The sequence below is a fragment of the Condylura cristata genome, unplaced genomic scaffold, assembly GCF_000260355.1.
Source record: "Condylura cristata isolate star-nosed mole 26May11 unplaced genomic scaffold, ConCri1.0 scaffold00014, whole genome shotgun sequence".
In the NCBI taxonomy this organism is placed as follows: domain Eukaryota; kingdom Metazoa; phylum Chordata; class Mammalia; order Eulipotyphla; family Talpidae; genus Condylura; species Condylura cristata.
Genome location: NW_004567115.1, coordinates 30934718 through 30956622, shown reverse-complemented (window position 1 = coordinate 30956622; position 21905 = coordinate 30934718). Strand labels below are relative to the sequence as shown.

The window sequence follows — 21905 nt, the reverse complement described above, 5'->3', positions numbered from 1 at the left end:
AATGAAAAAAATATAAACTGAAATGAAACCTGATTGGATGAATTTTCACAGCATAATAGGATTACAGAAAAAAGAATCAGTGAATTTATGCAGAATCAATAGAAATTATTTAGAGATAAACATTGAAAAAATTGAACAGAGCCCAAGGGTCCTTAGAAGTATTAAAATGCGGTCCTCTGCCCCCCTGCGCCTACGCAGGTACTTCTTTCCACCGGCTCTCTCCCTCCTCCTGCCTGCTGTGACCTGTACCATGTCAGGACTCTGCTGCACTGACCTCCTCCCTCAGGGGAGGCTGCTCTCCTAAGGCTGCCCGCCGGCAACCATGCAGGCCTCTCTGCCTGCAAACCTGTTCCTTTCGGGACAGCTCTTCCTGCCCACTTGCACCTATGCAACTGTCTTTTCCTCTCCTGTCTCTTTCTGATAAACTTACTCTTTAAATATGTATAAAAAAAGAAGTGTTAAAATGCACCATAAATGATAAATATACATCAATATACATGACCCTGTTTTTCTTTGAGATAAAAAATTTTTATGTTCATTTGATTTAGTCCTGAATTTCATGTCCTGAAGTAGGCTTAGAAACACAGTTCACATTTTTCATAAAGTTGATGAAATTTGGGATAGAATAAGCCCATTTCTTATCCTATTAAAAAATTTTTTTGATGTGCATTTTTATGACTTTACCTAGTGTGGCATTAAATAATGGGCTGAAACTGCTTGCTTCAGGAGTGGAAGGTGAAGTAAGAAAAACACATGATCAGCATTTTCAGCTGATGGCAATTAGAACTCTTTAGCAGTTTTGCTCAGTAATACCTTTATTCACTTAATATGTGTTCATTGAATTCCTCTTTAACTTTAGGGCATTGGTGGGATTTATGGGGAAGTAAAAAATGAGTAAGATATTATCTCTGAAAAATGACTGAGTCCTGTAAATAGATCAGATGGTGTACACATGATCTGAACAATAGAAATGTTATAAATTGGTGTGAGCTTCAGGAAGGCCACAGTCACTTCCAGTTGGGTCAGAAAAGATCTCAAGGCAGATGTAGCTTTTGAGCCATAGTGTGCTTAATGCTCAGGCTAGAAGGACATTCATAGTATTCACAGAAGGGGCAATTCTGAAATAGAGAAGGCGTATTGTGGGTATAGTGACCAGAAAAGGGTGATCTGGAAGTGACCCTAATTTCTGAACCCCAAATTGGGACCACTGTCTGGCAAGAATAAAGTTGTGTTAGTGTTGAAGGAAGGATTGACACTTTGACACCAGACTTGCCATGGGGGTGGGGATGTATAGTTTGAGGAGGACGAATTCATTCCCCCCCACCCCACTTCCATGTTAGAAAGACTGTAGCTCCTTTTCAGCTTTTTTTTTAAGTCTGGCTGTACTTTTCCAAGTGTTTGAATATATTTCACAAATGAAGTTGTACTGCAGATTCTTATTCTTTTAATGTCAGATGCAAAGTCATGTTGACACCAGTAGTTATTTAGAGACAGATAGTGGTGTGCGCTGAGAGTCAGCCTGCTAACCAGGCAGTGTCTTTCTGGAATGATGACTAGCTGGACCGCCTGTGTGCGCCTCTTACAGTGTCACACTGACTTGAGCACAGACACACGCGGTCAGGGGCCAGTACAGTTTATTCAGCCACTTTCATGGCTGAAGACTTTTTTAGGTCTAATAAAAAGGAAAAAAAAAAAAAACCCTGCAACCTCCTTATTTTCCTTAACTACTGATAAATTCTTTTTAAACTTTATGTACTAATGTGCTAGTAGCTGGTCTCACACAAACGGCTGCATATCTGTCAGTGTATAAAAGCCCATTATTAGTCTTAGAAAATAAGATTCCCACATAAAGTAATCATTGAAATATAGTAACCCCTGCTTGTTCAGTCCCTGCCAGTTTGTTTCTCTGTTTCCCATTTTGAACAGGAGTTAAAAGTGAAGAAGGTACCAGACACTTACACTCTGGTCTTAAGTCTGTCTTAACTGCTTTTTTCCTTTCAGACACACTTCTTCCCATAAAGATGACTTGCTTTTCTCTTTGTGGGCCACATTCTGATGCTACCCTGAGGGACATGCTCTTTGTTGGGGTGCTGCTGCCGTGACCCAGCCAGCCAACTTGCCCTGGCTGTTTGTCTGCCCTATGCCTCTCCACTCCTGGTCTTCACTGGCCACGGCAGATATTTCAGCTAAACTAGCCCCGTCTTCTTTGACTCCCTATCACATCTGAACCCATCACATGGGCCAAGATGCAGGAACGACGGAAGGGGTTTTCAGTGAGTGCTCTGGAAATCACCTGTGCAGATTTTCATGCGGTTCTTAGCCTCAGCAGTTCCATTAACCATGGTTACATGTCTTTTATGGTAACTTACTACAGTGTGTGTGTGTGTGTGTGTGTGTTCTCAAGGTGGCTTGAAGGAAGCAGAGGTGAAGAGAATGATGAAAAGCTTGATAATTCTAATTCTGATGAAAACCTATGCTCTATACATTTCTTTTAAAGATTTATTTCCATTCATTTATACAAAAACTGGGGTGTAGGGCAAGAGGTATGGGTAGGTGGGTGGGTGGTGAGAGGATTTGCTACAGACAGTGTGGGAGCAGAACAGACAGATCTACTGAGACACACTGCCGAGGGGACCAGGGGTGAGACAGGAGAGGTCTGCTGCACCATGTGGGTCCGCTCCCTGGCTTGGGATCAAACTCATGCCACATTGTCTGGTGATAGCTTGATAGTGCTGAGACTTTAAGCCCTGTGCCACCAAGGAGGCCCTCCAGACATTTCTTACAAAATTATCACATTTATTACATTAAGTTATTACATTTAAATCTACATAGATCTGTGAATACATATTTATTTAGTTTTTAAAGGTTATTTATGGCATATAAGAGCTGGGATGTGGGCCAGAGGTGGGGGGTGTAAGGGAAGAAGTGGATGGGAGTGAGACGATTCACCAGAGACAGAATGGGGGGTCTGGGGGTGTAGCTCAGTAGTATAGCATTTTACTGTAGAACAGGGAGATCTACTGAAATACTCTGCTGCAAGCAGGGAGCAGTGAGCGAGACAGAGAGGTCTGTTGCATCACCTCCGTGGCTGGGGTTTGAACTCACATTACAATGGCTGTGGATCGGTTCACAGTGCTGCCGCTTAACGTGTTGCACCACTAGGGAGGCTCTGTGAACACATACTTATATCGAACAGAATCTAAGTAGATGGGATAACCAGTGCCTTGCTATGATGAATTCTGGTCTCATTTCAATGGGAAAAATGTTTAGAATCATTTAATTTAGAATCTATTTTGAGAATCATTAAAATACATGAAAATGATACTTTTTGTTCAGTCATTTGTTATTTTGGACACTGCATCCTTTTATCCTACCTCCTTTCTTTCTAATTTGTATAGAATATATCTTAGTTACTGTTATAGAAATGGCACCCAACCTGCTCATGTTACTACATTATATTCATTTTTCTGAATCATGTTGCCAAGAAAACAGTTTAATTTTAATAAAATGCAGAATATTGCACAGATATTATATTACTCATTTATATGACTATTTAAAAAGTAGCCGAATTGCCATTTAATACAACTTAAAGGCTAAAAAAAATACCCTACTCAAATTTATCATGCATCATTTAGCAGTACAGTGCTTTTTCTTATTTCTTTTTCAGAGTAACTACTGAATTTAAATTTAACCTTTTGGTTAGATATCATCAATTCTCAGAAAAATCATTTTGGCTTTCAACTATTACTGTTCTTAAGAGAAAATAATTTTTGAGAAGTGTTTTACAATTCAATGTTTTCTATTTATAAACTGTGACTTTTCTTTACAGAAGTAGAGATGCTAAATAAAAGTTTGACAGTGTCCCAGAGAAACAAGGCATGCTTGGAAGAGGAGATGAAAAGGCTGAAGCTGTTATCAGATGCAGCCATCCTGAGGTCCCAGGAGATACAGGCATCTAAACAGCAAGAACTCAATCTGCAAACAAGGTGCCACAACTTGCAAAAAGAAGCACTAGGTAAGAGATTTTTTTTTTTCTGTTAGCAACTAGCCATAATAAGGAAATGTCTATATTTTTATGTCTCTTATAACTACAACAAAATCTTGCTCTAATTATTTTGTGTTGCAAATATGCCTAATTATTAGTAACTTTGTTACTAATGTGTGTCTGTGACCATTGTGTGCTATTATCTTTTCCTCTTCTACCATTGAGAGTGATAAGCCTGGTGGGTATAGAGTAAAGGTGTTTCAAGTACAAAGTAAGACTTTAGGGAAATAAAGGTGTACTATACTTTAGGTTATCATTATCCCCACTGGATTGGTGCTTTATAAGCCTGACAGAAAATATTGAATATCCTGTTATAAAAAATGAATTCCAAATTTTAGGAATGCACTCATTTTCTCAAATGCAAAAATTTTTAATTGTGTTTTGAGAACCTTGGGCATGGTGTTTTAATATCTCTGTACCTTACAGAAATGAATGTTTTGGAAGTAAGGCTATGGGAGTTTCTATTTTTTTTTTGAAGGCAGTATGGAGTCATTGAAAATTGAAAATTAGCAGAAAGATATGAGCAGTATTTTAGCAAAATTAAGCAATCAGCAATGAACACAGGGGTTCAGGACATCATATGGCTAGAGCCAGTTAGTCATTTGGAAAACTAAATGTCTTCCCCGTCTCCTGGATTCTCCTGCTGACTTGGAGTAGGTGCTGTGGGATAGCCCCAGGGTTATAGCTCCTCTGAGACATTTTAGTCTCTAAAAGGCATAGAGACCCAGACTAGCAATTGTCTAGTTTCTAGCTGGTCTTGAAGAAGCACAAAAAATAAATTTGTGGAATTTATCATATTAGGAGCTTTTAATGCTGAAAATTTTAAATAGTGGTAAATTCTTTAATCTCATTAAAACCGTGAATGTTTTGCAGTTCAAGTTTGGCTTTTCTTCTCTCAAAAAGAATGGTCAAAACCATTGTGAATTATTGTTAATATTTATGAGGTCTATGGAAAATAAAATTACTGAGATACTGATTTTCAACTATTCTTTTAAAAACTGCCCACGTATGTGATAGCAAATATGGTTGAAGAGTCTTGTGTGCTTCTAGGGTGAGTGTAAATTAGCACAGCTTACAGAGGGTAGTTTGGCAATTTTTGCCTGAAATACAACTGCAGACCACTCTTTGATCCTGTGGATTATCTTCTAAAATTTGACATATAGATATGCTTCCTTATTAATAATGTGTTAGCATGCTTATCCACGGAAGCATAGTAATAGCAAAAGATTGCAGATAAAATAACAGATCATAGTAGACAGCGAGTTAAATATAAACTGTGCAACTCAAAAGATCAAATTCATAGAGCCATAAAAACCACGCAAACATGTTTGCGTGGTACAATTGGTAAAAAAAAAAGTGAGTTATATATGTATTAATATTTACTTGTATGTACATACAGGAAAAAAATTTTTGGATCTTGAAACTAATGAATGTTTATTGTGAGAAACAAAATTAGGTGAATGAGACGTAAGTGTGGGGGTGGGAGTATTTTTTTAAATAACCTTTATTTTTTAGGGTAACTTGAGATTTACAGAAAAAATAAAATAGTAAATATACCATCCCCTACACATATGTTTGCCCAACTATTAGCATTAATGTTATATGTTTGCTATAATTAATGTGTGTATACTGACATATTCTTATTAACTGAAGTCCACTTTTTTCAGATTTCCTTAGTTTTTACTAAATATCCTTTTTTCTGCCGCAAGAGTGCATCCAACACACCACTATACTTAGTGTGATATCTTCTTAAGCAACTCGACTGATAGTTTCCAAACTTTTCTTTGTTTTTGGTATTGTCAACAGTTTTCAAGGAGTACTGGTCAGGTATATTGTCAGATATACCTTTCTTATTGTAACAAAATCAGAATTCATGACTTTTCTCATGATTAGACTGAGATGATGGTAGCTCTTGGGAGGAAAATTATGGAGGTAAAGCATGCTTTATATGCCATTATATTAATGTGCATACTGCAACATGACCCATGACTAGTACTGTTGGCCTTCATCATCTGTCCGATGCGCTTTGGAAGCTCTGCGTGCAGCTCGGAGTTAGGGATGGGCAGTTACAGTCCGTCTTCGAATAGCCAGCTTCATTATTTGGGATGAATTGCTTCTTTTCCTTGACTTACTAATTTAATTTATTCAACACTTGAGTTATAGCAGTATAGACTTGTGGATATTTATTTTATACTTAGGTTGTAATTCAACACGACATTGTTTATTTTTTTTCTCATATTTTCCATCTTTGCCCCTTGGGTGCTCTTTCATTTGACTCCTATGTCCCTTTGACACATACCCAGCAGGATTTTTTTATATGTTGTTCATTTGTTTCGTGCACTACATGAAAGATACACATATATTTCATTCCCTAGTCCAGAATCAACCATTTCTCCAAGGAGCTCTTGTCCCTTTTACAAGACTGGTATTAGAAACCAAGACTTGGGTGCTCAGTGTATCTATTGCTACTGTCATTTAGTTTAGACCTCTCAGATGACAGAACAACAACAACAAATATATGTATGTATGTATGCATGCATGCATGCATGCATGCATGTATATACACACACATGAGTATATGGACACATCAACAATTATTTCTGTATATAATCATCTGCAACTCTATCAAGCTTAACATGAGTTATTACAGATGTTTTCAATTCTATTCTATAGCTCCATCTAGCCTCTCAAAGGGAATTTTTGCTTACTGTACATTTGTGATTTTAAAAATACTTTGAACTAATTAAATACATTGCCTATTTATAAAATAAGGTATAAATAAAATGGAACTCTGCATATGTGTTGCTATTTATTTTTGACTTAAGAGAGCAGGGCAATTTTAGCACAGATTAGCTAAAACATAGATTTCATACTTATCACTTTCCCCCAATTTGAAGAATATTATTCTTGCCTCTCCTTTATTCCATGCTCTTTATCTAACTTATTTTTCCTAAAATATTTTAGTTTCTTAAAATAGTAAACCATTAGAGAATATAGCATCTTACAATATACTCTACATACATAGTAACATATACTATACAGACCAAGTAGTTAAGTATTAGGTTAAGCAGCAGTTTTTCCATATTCGTAAAAAGAAGTGATTTATAGGAATAAATATAAGAAGAGGAGAAAGATTATCATCCCATTCAGAATTCAAGCCCAGGTTTCGTTAATCCAAAGCCTGTATTGTCTCATTAATCATTTCAGGGAATTCCAAAAGGCACAAGAAAAGGCTAAACTCCCTTTTCCTTTAAAAAACAACAAAAAGAATGTTTTCTTGCCCTTTTACAAAAGTAGACCATTGGCCTGACAGTCTTCTAGGGATTTAAGCTGAGGCAGTGCTGGCCAGATTTGCCTGATCATAGCGCATCCCAGCTGCAGGGGTGGGAGAGGGGAGTGGAGGCCTTTGTGAAATGCATGTTCTTGAACTCAGGCATACTGAGTTAGCATATGCAAGATTCTAAGACTTTCTATTTTTAATTTAGTTCTCCAGTGGTTTTCATTATAAGACGAAGTTGATACTAGCTTAAAAAAATAAGGAAAACAGCAAAAGGGATGAGAACACTGTAGCACAGTTGAAATTTAGAAACGTCTTACATTTTCTAGAGGAAGTGCATAAGTGAGCTTTGTTAGTTGCAAACAGCAAAACTGACTAATAACAGTGAAAGAATATTACTTAGACACTCAAGTGCTCCAAGAAGTTGGAAGAACCAGGCTTAGAAAATGGCTAGGAATCCTCGGACTCTAGGCTATCAGAATCACAACCAAAATCATTCTACAGAAACCATCTGTTACTGATGTTGTTGCTGTGTCCCCAAAACATTGAACACCCTACCTGATCTCTGCCTCTGGCCCCTCCTCTGGTCCTGAATACTGATTGATCCCAGAGGAAATTCTCTATTATTTCTCCTGTTTGATTTTCATTGTGCTCAGCACAGATCTCCGGGGTGGGGGGGGGGGGATGGGAGAGGAATGTAGTTTTTAAATAGCCTGGAAAGTAAGAATAGTGTATAACCAACTAATTCTAGCATATTTGAATGTTATTATAGGAGCACATTACAGCTATAAAAAATGGCAATGTTTATCTTTCCACCAGAAGAGCAAACAGAAGATTCAGACTTGATATAAGGATCATTAACAATGAGAAAAAGACAAGTTATATATAATAAGTGATATTAAAGTAAACCAAACACACCAAATTAAATTCAAAATTAAGTAAGCAAAAAGGCAGGAAAAATTATCACCAATAATTTGTCCTAATAATGTAGAGATACAGCAGCACTTTAAAAATTGTAAGAATGACAGACTTCCCCTATTAAAAAAAAAACACAGAACCTCTGACTTCAAAAACTGCTGAATGACTAAAGTGGAAACTGAACAAAAAAATGTGTCATCTGTGGTATGCAGAAGGTACCATATAAAGAATATTCAACTATGTAAGAAAAATCTATAACCCTAACAGGCAAATGTTGAAAAGAAGAAACAGACAACAGGAAATATAATGGTCATGCACAAGACATTTAATTGCTAATAATTAAATAGGCAGAAATAAAACATATGCCTCCTTTTAAATTAGTACAAAGTGATAATGTTTCTCTTAATTTGGTGATAAAATCTGTTCTATATTTTGAACCATATACATATTTGAGTTCTTGTTCCTATAGTGCATTCAAGAAACAAGGGAAATCATTTATATGCAAAAACCATAGCTTTAGTAGTGAATGATTAGAAATAATGTGTCCCCAGCTCTACCAAACAGCGTAGTAAATGATCATGAGCCATTACTTGGAACATATGTAGACTTTAAAATGACAGTATGAACACTGGATATGAACATGAGAAAATGCACATATTTGTAGTACTACTTAGTAAGAAAACCCACAAAATTGCTTGCACATATAATTACAATCATGTCAAAATAGGTGTATGATGATTAGAAACCCAGAGGGAAAATGAAGATATGAAAATTAATTTTAGGGTGATAGAATAATTTTAGGGTGATAGAAATATGAGTGATCTTTCCCTCTTTTATTTTAAGAATAAATTAAATTTCTTCCAAAAGAACAAACCCAACACATCATTCACAATTAAGCTCACATTCTACCTTACAACAAAAATCTCCCCCAAACAATGGAGTGCTAATTAGTCACAATTTTTATACTCATTAAAACTTCACCTTCATTAATTGCATCTATATTCAAATCAAAAGTACAGCTGAAAACGCTGATCTTGCCTGTGCTTTGTGTGGAGGTTTTATAGTGAGATTAATACAGACTCGTCTAAAGGGCAACAGGTTTGCACAGCAAGGTGACACATCATTTTAAGAATAAAGTAGGGTTTCATTTTTGCTGCTGGTGTTGAACGGATTCAGCACATCAACAATGTTAATGGAGAAAGGATCATCTTAACAACTCTCTTTGTTGAAACCATTTAATTTCATAGGTCAGACTGGGCAGGATCGTTAACACTATTCTTGATGACAGTTACCACTTCCTATGAACCAATCCAGGAATGGCTCGAGGTTTCTTTTTTGTGTGCATAGAGCATTTTTCTGATCCATTCCTCTGCTCTTGGGCTCTTGGGTGGTTTCCATAACTTAGCTAATTGTAAATAGGGCTGCAGGGAACACAGGAGTATATATACCCCTTTGAATTAGTGTTTTTGTATTCCTTGTGTAGAAACCTAGGAGTGGAATCTCTGGGTCATATTTAGATGCATTGTTAATATTTTGAGAGACAGTATGGAGGTTTCTGTTTCCCATAGGGGCTGGGCCTGTCTACATTTCCACCAATAGTGTGTAAGTCTTCCTTTTTCTCAACATCCTTGCCAATACTTGTTATTTCCGGTCTTTTTTTGATGTGGGCCTTTCTCATGGGTCTGAGATGTTATCTCACTGTGGTTTTGATTTGCATTTCCCTGATGATAAGTGATGAGGAGCATTTTTTCTTATCAGTTGGTCATCTGTATGTCTTCTTTGAAGAAGTGTCTATTTAACACTTTTATCTAATTTTTGATTGAATTTGTTTTCTTTCTGTTGAGTTGCATGAGTTCTTTACATATTTTAAATATCAATCCTTTTCCATATGTATTATATGCAAATATTTTCTCCCACACCGTGGGAGATATTTTTGTTTTACTGATAATTTCAGTTGTTGTGCAGTTGCTTTTTAGTAATTCCAATTGTTTATATTTTCTTTTGCTTCTCTTGCATTGGAGATCAGCCCACAAAGACATCACTGAAGCCAATTTATTCAGTATTATTTATATTTTGGGACATCTACTTCTTTAATCCATTTTGAGTTACTTTTTGCATCACATGTGAGTTGGTGGTCTGGTTTCATTCTTTCACCTGTGGTGTCCAATTTTCCCGCACCATTTCTTGAAGAATATTCACTCTCCTTTCTCCAGTGTATGTTCCTTTGTTGTACATTAACTGTATATGTAGGGCTTATTTCTGGGCACTCAATTCTATTCCATTGGTCTATATGTCTGTTTTTGTTCCAGTATCTTACCATAGTTTGAAGTCTGGGAACATGACAACACCAACCTTCCTCTTATTTGTCAAGATTGCTTTGGCTATTCAGGGTCCTTTTGATTCCATATGAATTTCAGTCTATTTCTTTGAAGAATGCTATTGGATTGCATTGAGTCTGTGTATTATTTTGGGTAGGATGGCCATTTTAATAATGTTTGTTCTTATAGTCCACGGGGAAGGGACTACCTTTCCATTTCCTCATTTCTTCCATTTCTTTTAGCAATGTCTTATAGTTATCATTACATAGGTCTTTGCTCTCTCCTAGCTATTTAATTCTTTTTATTGAAACTGTGAATGCAGTTACTTTCTGTATTTCTTTCTCTTCAAATAAACTGTTTGTATATAGAAACACAGCTTATTTCTACATATTGATTTTGTGCCCTGACATTTTACTGGGTTGATTTATTATTATATATGCTGCTGAAGCAAATACAGAATTGATTTATTATTTCAATTAGCTTTCTTTTTAGTGGAGTGTCTAGGGTTTTCTGTGTATATCATGACGCCATCTGCAAATAATGAATGTTTTACTTCTTTCCCAGTTCGTATTCCCTTTGTATCTTTCTCTTGCCTTATTGCCTACCTGGTTTTTCCAATAGTATGTTGAAAAGTAATGGTGAAAGTTGTACCCTGAATTTTTAAACATGTGCTGGGTTTTTTATCATTATTATCTTTCCTTACAAATATACCACCCTGAACATGCCTGATCTTGTCTGATCTTGAAAGCTGAGCAGGCTCGGGCCCAGTTAGTACTTGAATGGGACGCAAATATTCCCTTCTGTTTTTATAAGTTGTTCTAATATTTTATATTCCCTCTTCTCTCACTTTTAGAATTAACTCTTAGAATAAACCTATCTTTTCCCATTTTGTGCTATCTGTTTCTCTGGTGTGTACTCCAGCCTATACCCCACACTCCACACATCCTAGCAGGCTAGGCCAAGAGTCCTCCATACATTAGCCAGGTGACTGACTCCCCTGCCCGGGAGTGTGTGCTCACAGCTAGATGCAAGTGGCTATAAGCCTGTATCCATACCAGCTGTGAATGGGTTGGGGAGAGGCCATGGAGTCCCTCCAATCCTCACATATGGTGATCTGACTCTAACTGATGCAATTTTATTGTTTCCAAAATTAAATAAATGTTTATAGTTTTACATTTTGATACTTTGTCCTTTATATCACTATTAAACAATTTCCATTTTGATTCAAGGACATAGTCTTTATGACCATTAATTTTCTACAAAAAATCTTTTTACACTGTTTACATTTTTGCTACTTACCTTTTGAAATATAGATGCTTGAAAATTTAAATATATGTTTTAATTCTGGTACATCTAGTTTAGTGATGATTTAAGGATAAATCATAGGCTTGCAAAAGCAATCTAATTCTTTCTCTCTTTTTTTTAAAGATTTATTTATTTATTCATACAGAACTGGGGTAGAGGCCAGAGATGCGGAGGGTGAGAGGATTCACCAGGAACAGAGTGGGGAGCAGAACAGGCAGATCAATGAAGTACACTGCTGAGGAGAGCAGCGGGCGGGTCAGGAGAGGTCTGCCACGCCATGTGGAGCTCCTTCGGGGCAAGTGGGGATCGAACTCATGTGGAATTGGCTTAAGCTTCTTAGTGCAGTGCTTTAACCCGCTGCGCCACCAGGGAGGGCCGCAATCTAATTCTTTAATGCCCAAACTTAATTATTTTCACAGGAAAATAAATGTAAAATAAAGGCTTGAAGACTAAATTTTTAGTTTTCTTTTAAAAACTTATTTACATAGGTTTTATAATTTTTGTGTTTAGCTCACAGTTCCAAAATCCACAGTTTACCTCAACTGATATTGCTCCTCTCAGAGGTCATTGTGACCCACAAATCAGTCCACTTAAATGATTTTACTTTCACCTGGGAGAATAAAGTGTCCTCTGCTTTTTGTTAACACATGCAAATATTGGAAGACAGAGTTCAGATAAATCATTTTAACATTAATATCGCTTCTGAAGTTTAACCAAGTTTCAAATCCATTCCACATAGAAACCTTTTTAAATTTTTTCAGTAAGTTCTTTGCTTTAGTAAATAATTTACAATTTATGTTTACACGTAATACTTTAATAGTCTGATTTACTATTTTAAGAGGCTTCTTGATATTATAAAATAAACGTTATAAAATTTACCCACAATTTAAATGCATAATTCAATAATTTCTAGGGTATTCATAGAATTACAAACCCATCATCATGATTAATTTTAGAGTACTTCTGTCACCCTTAAAAGAAACCTCATGGTTGTTAATAGTTATTCCCCCCTATCTTTCTGCCCCTTCCCTTTCAGTCATTAATGTTTTTAGATTTGCCTGTTCTAGATATTTCACATAAATAGTACTGTGCAGTACATGATCTTTCATGTCTGGCTTCTTTGACTTAGTATATTTTGGAGTCTCATCCCTATAGCATTTCTTATAGTGGATAATCTATGAAAGTGAAAAAAAAAATCAAAATGAATAATACAGTTCAGCTGAAAAATCCCATCCAGGAATCAACACATGTCTTTTTGCCTTTCTAAGACCCTTTACAGGCCTTTTGGACAAGTTATTAATTTCTTTGACTCAGTCACTTCATTTGCAAGATCGAAATATGATCGCTTTCCTTACCTAACTTATCACATATTACTTGACTTATCTTGATGGGATAAAATGTAGGAAACCCTAAAGAATAATACAAATGTAGAATATTGAACTGCATTTCAAAGTGGCTTTCCAATGTAATAGCAATCCAGATGATTAGACTTACAGTAAAAGTATTAGTTTCCTTAAACACTCCTTTAAAGTTGAAGAAAACTATAAATTTTAATTTCCATTTACCTAATTGTTCAAGTCAGTATGATTAGTTGTAAGAACAGTAGGCATGCTTTTAGGACAGGTTGCTCAAGAAGGCTTTGCTAGAATTAATTCTAGAGTCTATGAAACCAAGCTTCTCTGTGACCTTACCTGCCAAATATGATTCTCAGGGGGACATCTCTGTGGAGAATTGACCAGCCCTTATGATACCTTTCGAGCCCTTGATCTCTTGTGGAAAGATATTACTCTGGCTTCCAATAAAATAGAACTGCTGTCTTCATAAAAGCAAAAACAAAAACCAACAACAAGGAGGTTTGTGGTGATTCTTAATTACACTAAATCCAACATTCTTTAAGGAGACCGGTTGCTGCTCCTTTAATTCTAAGGCAGGAGAACACACAAAACAGTACATGGTCTTCTGAGGATCTGTAGACAAATCCTATGAAATACAGTCCTAAATGGAATCCAGAGAGTTCTTTTCTAGAACTCCATCATCACTGGAATATGATTGTGCTGTTGAAGCTTTTGGTCTTTGAACACTCACAGGAGTCTTATAAGATTATTTCTGTTGTCTTTTTATTTTGCTTCCAACTTTGAGCTTTTAATAAAGATTATCTCTATTTTAAGTATTATCTCCACTTTACAAATGTTTGAGTTTTAGAGGAATTTTCTATAATGGTCTTATACATCTGCTCCTTAAGATGGATGTTTCTCCTTTGAGACTTCATCCTTACCTGTTACAAGTTGAAATAGCTCTTGTTCTGTAATCCTTTCTCACCTATGCTGCAGCAATCTTCTCTCTTTCTTCCCATCTGGTGTGTTTTTCCTCTTTTAATGCTAGATCTTAGTGTCATCACTCTGTCCTTTCTTTGACTGCACCATCTCTCTCAGGACCTTGCAGTAACTATTAGATTTATTTGCTTGCCTCCCGCTCTCTCTTGCCCCTCCTCACCCCCATCCCCCTGCATCCTTTACTTGTGGCCTAATGTGACTACATTCCCTTCCCCTGCCCCATAAACATGTCTTATTGTGCCCAATCAGCCACCAGTCACCAATTAACTTGATCACTTAGCAATATTAATTAAGCACCAATCACATGGTGTACTCTAAATGTCATCAGGCATAGACCTGTGACACATGTGGCCAATACACTAGCATGCAGTTTGGGGAGGTTCTAGCCAAGCAGTGAGGAGAAGGAGAGTTTGTCTTCCCTGTCCCTGACACCCACACAGACACACTCATACCTACAGTCACAACTGGTCACTTATTCACACCTGGCCTTGCCTAGACACCCAGCATACCGGCTGCTTATAGACAAGGATGAATCATCCACTTTATGGGCCAATTCATGGACAGTAACAGCACTGTCTGAACAAGAAGTAAATGAGCCTACACCCCACATCCCCACTCTCACCTCCTACCAGCATCTTCCCCATTCGTTAACCACTAATACTCTGCTACCTCACTAAAATCATCCCTCCTACGAGTGCAGTGGAAATAGCATCTAACATTCTTGGAGTGCTGGCACATGACGGGCAGCTCGGCTCCCACTTACCCTCCTGGCCTCCTGAGTAAGCACTTTGTTATCCAGTTTACAAATGAGATTACTGAAGTGTACAGGAATTAAGTCATTTGCCCAAGGACATGCAGCTACTAATCAGCAGAATTGGAAGCCAAGTCCAGAAAGGTGGTGCCAAATAGGAGGCTTCACCGACTGCACTCGTAGCTTGTGAGCATCAAAGCAGAGACGTCATTGTACCTGATTCTTCCCCTAGAGAGTCCCTGTATTAGCCACCTCCAGCCCTGGCAGTGAGCACAGTCTTCCATCAGGGAAGACAGATGAAGCCCCAGGACCGCAGGCACCTGGCGATGGTTACACAGACCATTGATGCTTTGTGAAATGGGTTATAGGATGGGTGTGTTTATGCTGCATGACTCAGTGTTAGGTTACTTTAAAGTGATTCTTTTGTTTCCTATTAGTAAAATAAGCCATGCTCATTATTGATTAGGAAATCCCAACATTTACATAATTATAAGCATTTGATGGGTATCCACCTACCTTTCCTTTTTGAATGTGTTTTTTATAAGAATGGAATCATAAGTTTTATAATCTCTACTATGTCATTTCCTCAATTATGAAATCTTTCCATATCAAAAAATTTCATTTTTTAATGACTCACAGCTTATTTAATTGTATCCTTTTTTCAAACAGTTGTTTCCAGTTTTTTTTTTTTGCTAAAATAATATTGTAGTAAACATCCTCATCGCTAAATCTGTTCATGGATCTGTGTTACCTTTTGATTGCTTCAGTCTTCAATTCATGAAATGTTTTTTGTTTCTCTTGGTACTTTAAAATTATATAATTGCATGGCGGAGTTTTGTTGTTGTTTTTTTTTTAATGCAGTTAGCCCAAAGTAGTTTTATAGCATGAAAGCACTCTTGAAGAAATCTGTGCCCTTGGCCTGTTTTACTGACATCTAGCACAACAGGGAGGTGCTGAAAGAAGAATCAATCCTCTGAATGACTGAAGAAACATTCCATTTCCTTCATGGAATTGTAGAATTAATGCCCCCACAGGAGCCTCTGTGAGCTTTCTGGTTGTAGCACACACTGATTCATTAAGGAAAGCTGGTGTTGATGTGATTATGTGACTCTTTGAAAACGTCTTAAATATTTTTTATCTAAACATCTCTATTTTCCATTTATTCATTTACTTTACTATTAACCATAAATCTTTTTTTTTTTTTATCCCATATGTGTTTCGACTGATAATCTGGTCATGATAGACACCCACCCTTTTCTACTTTGTTAATTTCAGGCTGTCCATACTCATTACCATTATGTCCAGCCCTGAAAATTCTCATGATACACATCATGTGCTTGTGTAAATGTATTTATTTGTACAAATTTGTCAGAAAACAAAACACCATTCTAAAGTTTTCAGAAGTTTCTAAATCTGTTAGGATTATTCTGATCAGAGACATAATGTACTATCTTCATTTTGCCAGTTTAGAAAAAGTGGTCCATTTAACAAGTGGAAAAAACATAGAACTTAAAGACTCCTTCTGTCTTTTCAAATCCATAATTTATAATATCTTATAAGCCCTCCAAGTTATAATTACCTTCATGCCATATTCAGTGTTTTAATGTTCAGAATAAGAAAACATTGTTGAGGTTTAGATATATTTTTTATAACAACTCTGAAGTAAAAGTCTTGATCCTTAATAATAGAATATAAATCATTTTTAAATTTTAAATATCTGATTATCCTCTTTGCTTGATTTAATCCACTCCACCTTTTCCCCTCTCCACATACACCCAGCTAAATCCTTTTCTGGTTTTAATAAAACTACATCTGGACTGAATTTTAATTTTTTAGTTGTATATCCACACCTGTTCTAGCATCTGATTTATAACAATCTCCAAATGTTATTTCAGTCCCTCCTGGCATTATGCAGAAAATGTTAATGTGTTTCAAGTATACTTATTTCAAAATAGATGTGAATCAAACCTCCGAAATATAAACCTTAAAATCAAGTGAATTTTCCAAGTGGCTATATCACCATCTGAGCAATGTGAAATGATTGCTAAAGTTAAAATATGTTAATTTGCAATTGATTTAGTTGAATACTCATTAGAGAACTTTCTTCTATTATTGGTAGATATTATTACATCTGCAAAGGTTCCCTTTGTTAATGCTCATTTAAAAAAATTTAAGTGAGATATTACTATTATAAAGGACAAAGCTCATCAAACATGGCATAATAATATAATCATATAAATAATATCTAAAGGCAGCTGACTGATTATGTTAATTCACATTAATTATAGCTTATCAGAAATCCCACAATTTAGCCACATAATTAACTAACCATCTAAATTAAGTCATTTAAAATGGAGGGGAAATAATACAGGCTTAAGTTTAAAGGAGTTATTGATTTGTTATCTAAAGCATAATTTATCATTCATGAAGGCAACATAAAGTACTTGATTATAATTTCTCTGAGAACAAGCGAAAATACCCTATTGATAATTTCACACTAAATCTAAATAGCATGGACCTTGCCTCTAACAGAGTAGGTAGTCAGTAAGTGTTTACTGGAATAAAAAGCAGATTTATAAGAAAGTTGCATTTTAATACCAAGATACTTTCAGCTATTATCAGTGACATCTGCACAACTCTTTACCATTCCATATACTTTAATCTTAGGTTCATATTTTTAAACAGTAATTTGCAGGCATTCTTATTTTTAATATCTATAAAATTTTAGTCATTGTTATAACCATTATTTTTTTAATCACCTTGCACATCTCAAGCACTATTAATATAGCAGATAAATTCTCTACTCTCAGGGAATGTCAAATATATTTCCTGGCACATAAGAAATGCTCAGCACTTACTAGCTGTGATGATTCTGATGAAACACACCTGTATGGAGATGCTATTCAGCACCATGAAACTAGAGGAGAACTGTTAGGGAGCAAATGAAGATGCAGAAGAGGGCTAAGGACTGAACCCTGGTGTTTTTCCCACTCTAGAGTGTACCTGAGAATGAGGATGATCCACAGACTGAGAAGCAGTAAGCCAGGAGGAGGAGGAAATGAGAGAAGCACAATGGAATGAGAGGAGTTTTTCTAAGAGGGAGTGAACAGTTATATCTACCGCTGCTTAAAATTTGAATTCCATAAGAACAGAATTATACTGTGGAATCACAATATAGAAACTCATTCATAACCCTGAAATTATCTATTTCTGTGGAGAAGTAAAGAAGAAAGCTTAATTGGATTGATAGAAAAGAGATTGGTGGAAAGACGGGAAGGCATAGAAGTACAAAATGAGATGGTCAGCTTTAGCAGAAAACAGAAAACTACAAACTAACACTGCTTTGTACCCTACTGACAGGCAGAAATGAGAAAAGTATCTTCTTAATAAATATTTGGAGAGCAGATATCTTCATTCAGTGAGGTGGGAATGTAACCGAGTGCCTCCTGCTGAGAATAGCTTGGCATTTTTTGTGTATGCTTATGTATTTTATGCCTCTGGTCTCCTGTATTCACTCCGGGGACACACCACAGAGATACTCTCCCATCAATGTGGGTAAAACTTTTATTGCAGCTTTATTTTGGCGCATGATGCAGGTGACCTATCTTATCATTAAAGGGATGGATAAGTGAAATGCATGTGTGTCGATTGAATATCACAGAGCCAGCAGCCAGGAGTGAGTTGTATGCATATACAGTTGTGTGAAAGGATCCGCAAAAGTGAATGTTGAGTGAAACAAGTAAGAATTAGAATGAGATTTATAGTTTAAAACGATTTGTGTAGCTTTTTAAACACCTGCATGAAGTACTGCTTTTTCACATATAAGAAACAGATGAGAAGGCATATACTATACTCTCAAATGTGGGCACTCTGTGGAATGCAAAGAAATACGTCTTGGTTTCTTAAAAACAAAAACCAAATCAATCAAATGTACCTTGTCATTCCCTCTCCAGGTACAGTCGGAAGCTCTGTTCTCTCATGACAGAATCAGATGCGATGTCTTTCTTATTGTCTCCTCACCCTGACTGCAACACTACCCCAAGCCCCGCACTTCAGCGAGTTCTCTTCCCCCTGCCTTTATTTCTCTAACGTGGACACACAGAACTGAGTTGATTACACATCTTAGTAGAGAACAGATTTGCCCTGTGTAAGCGAGTCTCCTCTCTCAACAATAATTCTGCAAAATATTTTTTTTATTTTTTAAAGGTTTATTTATTCGTTCAGAATTGGGGTACAGGCCAGAGATGCAGAGGGGGGTACAGAAGACAGAGACAGAGCGGGGTACAGAACAGGCAGATCGACAAAGTACACTGCTGAGGGGAGCAGCGGGCGGGTCAGGAGAGGTCTGCCACGCCATGTGGGTCTCCTCCGGGGCAGGCGGGGATCAAACTCATGTGGAAGTGGTTCAAGCTTCTTTGTGCTGTGCTTTAACCTGCTGCACCACCAGGGAGGGCCTAATTCTGCAAAATAGTTCAGAGAAATACAGAGAATTACATAGCTAATGTATACAGAAACACATTTCCCAAATTTATTAAGTTTTAACATTTTTGCCCTACATTGCTCTGTAGATTGTTAAGAAAAAATAGACAATTAAAAGTCTCATTTTTACTGTTCCCCATACAAACGATAACCATGGATCACCCAGGTCCTACTCAGGGCCCGGGTTCCCTAGGTATGAAGTGACCAGATTCAGAGCAGAAGCAGATGTTTTATTTTTGGGCTGGGGAGTTACTGCCACTACTGGGGCTGACAGCTTGCAATTATGCATTCCCCTGTGTGCCTGGTGCTGCTCTCCTTACATAGAAGAAGCCATTTAATCCTCATAACAATTCCGTGGTGTAGATACTATTTTACTGAGAAGGAACAGAGGGGCCTCTGTATTGCCTGTTTTAGGAGTGTGTTCAAGAGTGAAGCTTTCACTTTTTCTTTTCTTCAATTATTTCTACCACTTACAAAAGAAAGTGCAGCCTTCAATATTCCCTTAAAAAAGTTCCCCTGGGCCTGGATGTGTACGTGTCATTGTGCCTTCCTGCTGCCTCTTCCATTCTGCTGCTTGAACCTGGAATCCTCCAGAGAGCAGTTTGAACCAGGTTATTTATCTATCCATTTATTTATTTACTTACTTATTTAGGTTTGCCATTGCCTTTAATTAGAAATTTTTAAGTTTGAAATATGTTTTCACTAAAAAGGCTTAATTTATTGTTTTCTCAAACTTTGTCCTAATTTAATATTCTCTCCAAGTGACCGCAAGTGTTGTATCCTCCTATAAAATAGCTAACTATGAATACCTTTTGTATTTCTAGTTTCAAGAGACCTTTCAGAATAATAGGATTCTCTTAAATGACTAATTACCCCAAATCTGTTGCTTGTGTAATGCTATCCAGCAAGCAGCTGGCTTCATATGAAGAGAGGCTAAGAGCTCTTTTATGTCTTGTTCATTTAAAATCATTTGCTTCTTATTTAATATCTGCAAAGAAGGCAGTCACATCCTAGTAGATTTGCTGTTGTGAATTTTGGATTGTTTCCATGGGTTCCGCCTTACATCTGCATGGTGTTTAAAGCCAATGCTTCCTTTCTCTTTGTAGGCATTCAGGGCCTATTGCCTCATAATCCAATGTCATGCTGAATGACAGAAAATTGAAGTTGAATTTATTTAACTATAGAAAAGAACTGCACAGAACAATACACTTATTTAAGAACTCCTTTCCTCAGAACTGAAGGAGCCGTCTTGTGCAGGTGGCTTTCTTTCTCTGCTGCTTCTCTAACTGTGTTCCTTTATTTACTAAGAACAGGAACTGAGCACTTTGCTTCCCAAAACAAAAGGGCCCTGCTACACGGCTAGAACTAGTAACAAGCCTGAGGACCTACGCCTCATCCAGAACAGGACAGATATGTCCTGTGCTTTTAAAAAACTCAGCACTTCTTTATTGGAGAAAATGTAACCTGAAATTAAAAAACAAAGACCACCACCACAAACAGCACAGTAAACAAATTAATCAACTCTAATTATACACTGGTGGGCTGTTTATATGGTAGATTATTTGTAATGAATCCTTTTTCCTGATTCCATGTTCATTTTCTATGCGTGCATAAAGTGGTTTCTTTGTTGACATCATTTTATTTCCTGTGTCTACTTGCTTCACATGACAGTCTTCAGAAGTTTCTGTGTTTGAAAGTAAAACATTTATTTGCTTTCCCTATTTTTACGCAGAGATGCTGTAAAATACATAAACGGAAATCTGAAGGCCTCTCTGTTTGTTGAGAGCTGTGAATTAAAGATGAAGCCATCTATGCTTACCTTGAAATAGGGAGAAAGGGAAATTTAGTGGCTATAGAAAGAGAACAATACTGAAGAGTGGAACAGCTTTTCCTTTATTGAATTGGGTCATGATGGTGTAGTTAATTTACCTTTAAGCCTGGTAAAGTCTAGAACTGTGATGCACAAGTATATTCAAGTCTGAGCCTAGGAATATTTTTCAGTAGCATAAAAATAGGTTTTGAATTTGCTGCCATTTTTATTTTCTGCTCTTCTAATTAACAACTAATTGCATAAAATTCACATATTAGGTACTAGTATTTGGAATGTATTTTTAAGATAATCAATTTTTCCTCTTAACAAAAGCTGCCTTTAGAAGTAATAACATAAAATTTATCACACAGGCTCAGATGTGTGCTTCCCCTACTTCAAGATTATATCCTGCCAAGCACTAAGGGACTTTTAGTAGGAGGAATTGATGTTAACTTCATAAAGTGGGTCACAATGATACCCACATATGTATCTCCATATTTTTCTTAAGCTATATTAAATTTTAAGCATTCCAAAATTTTAATCAACTTTGGAGTTAAAACTTCTACTAGCTCACTATATATTTAATGTAAAATATACTTTTCATTTTTCTTAAGCACACCCCTGAAAGATTTGGGGATGCAGTAGACAGATCATAGCTGTTTTTTTTTT

At 36.5% G+C, this 21905-nt stretch overlaps 1 protein-coding gene across 1 annotated transcript in view; it reads left to right on the top strand.

The window, feature by feature from the left end:
- Positions 1-21905, top strand: part of LEKR1 (leucine, glutamate and lysine rich 1) — a 97533-nt gene that overhangs the window by 28602 nt on the left and 47026 nt on the right. The window contains exon 4 of the mRNA XM_012724838.1: positions 3830-4015. Coding sequence (XP_012580292.1) covers positions 3830-4015 — 186 coding nt within the window. The remainder of the gene's footprint in view (positions 1-3829; positions 4016-21905) is intronic.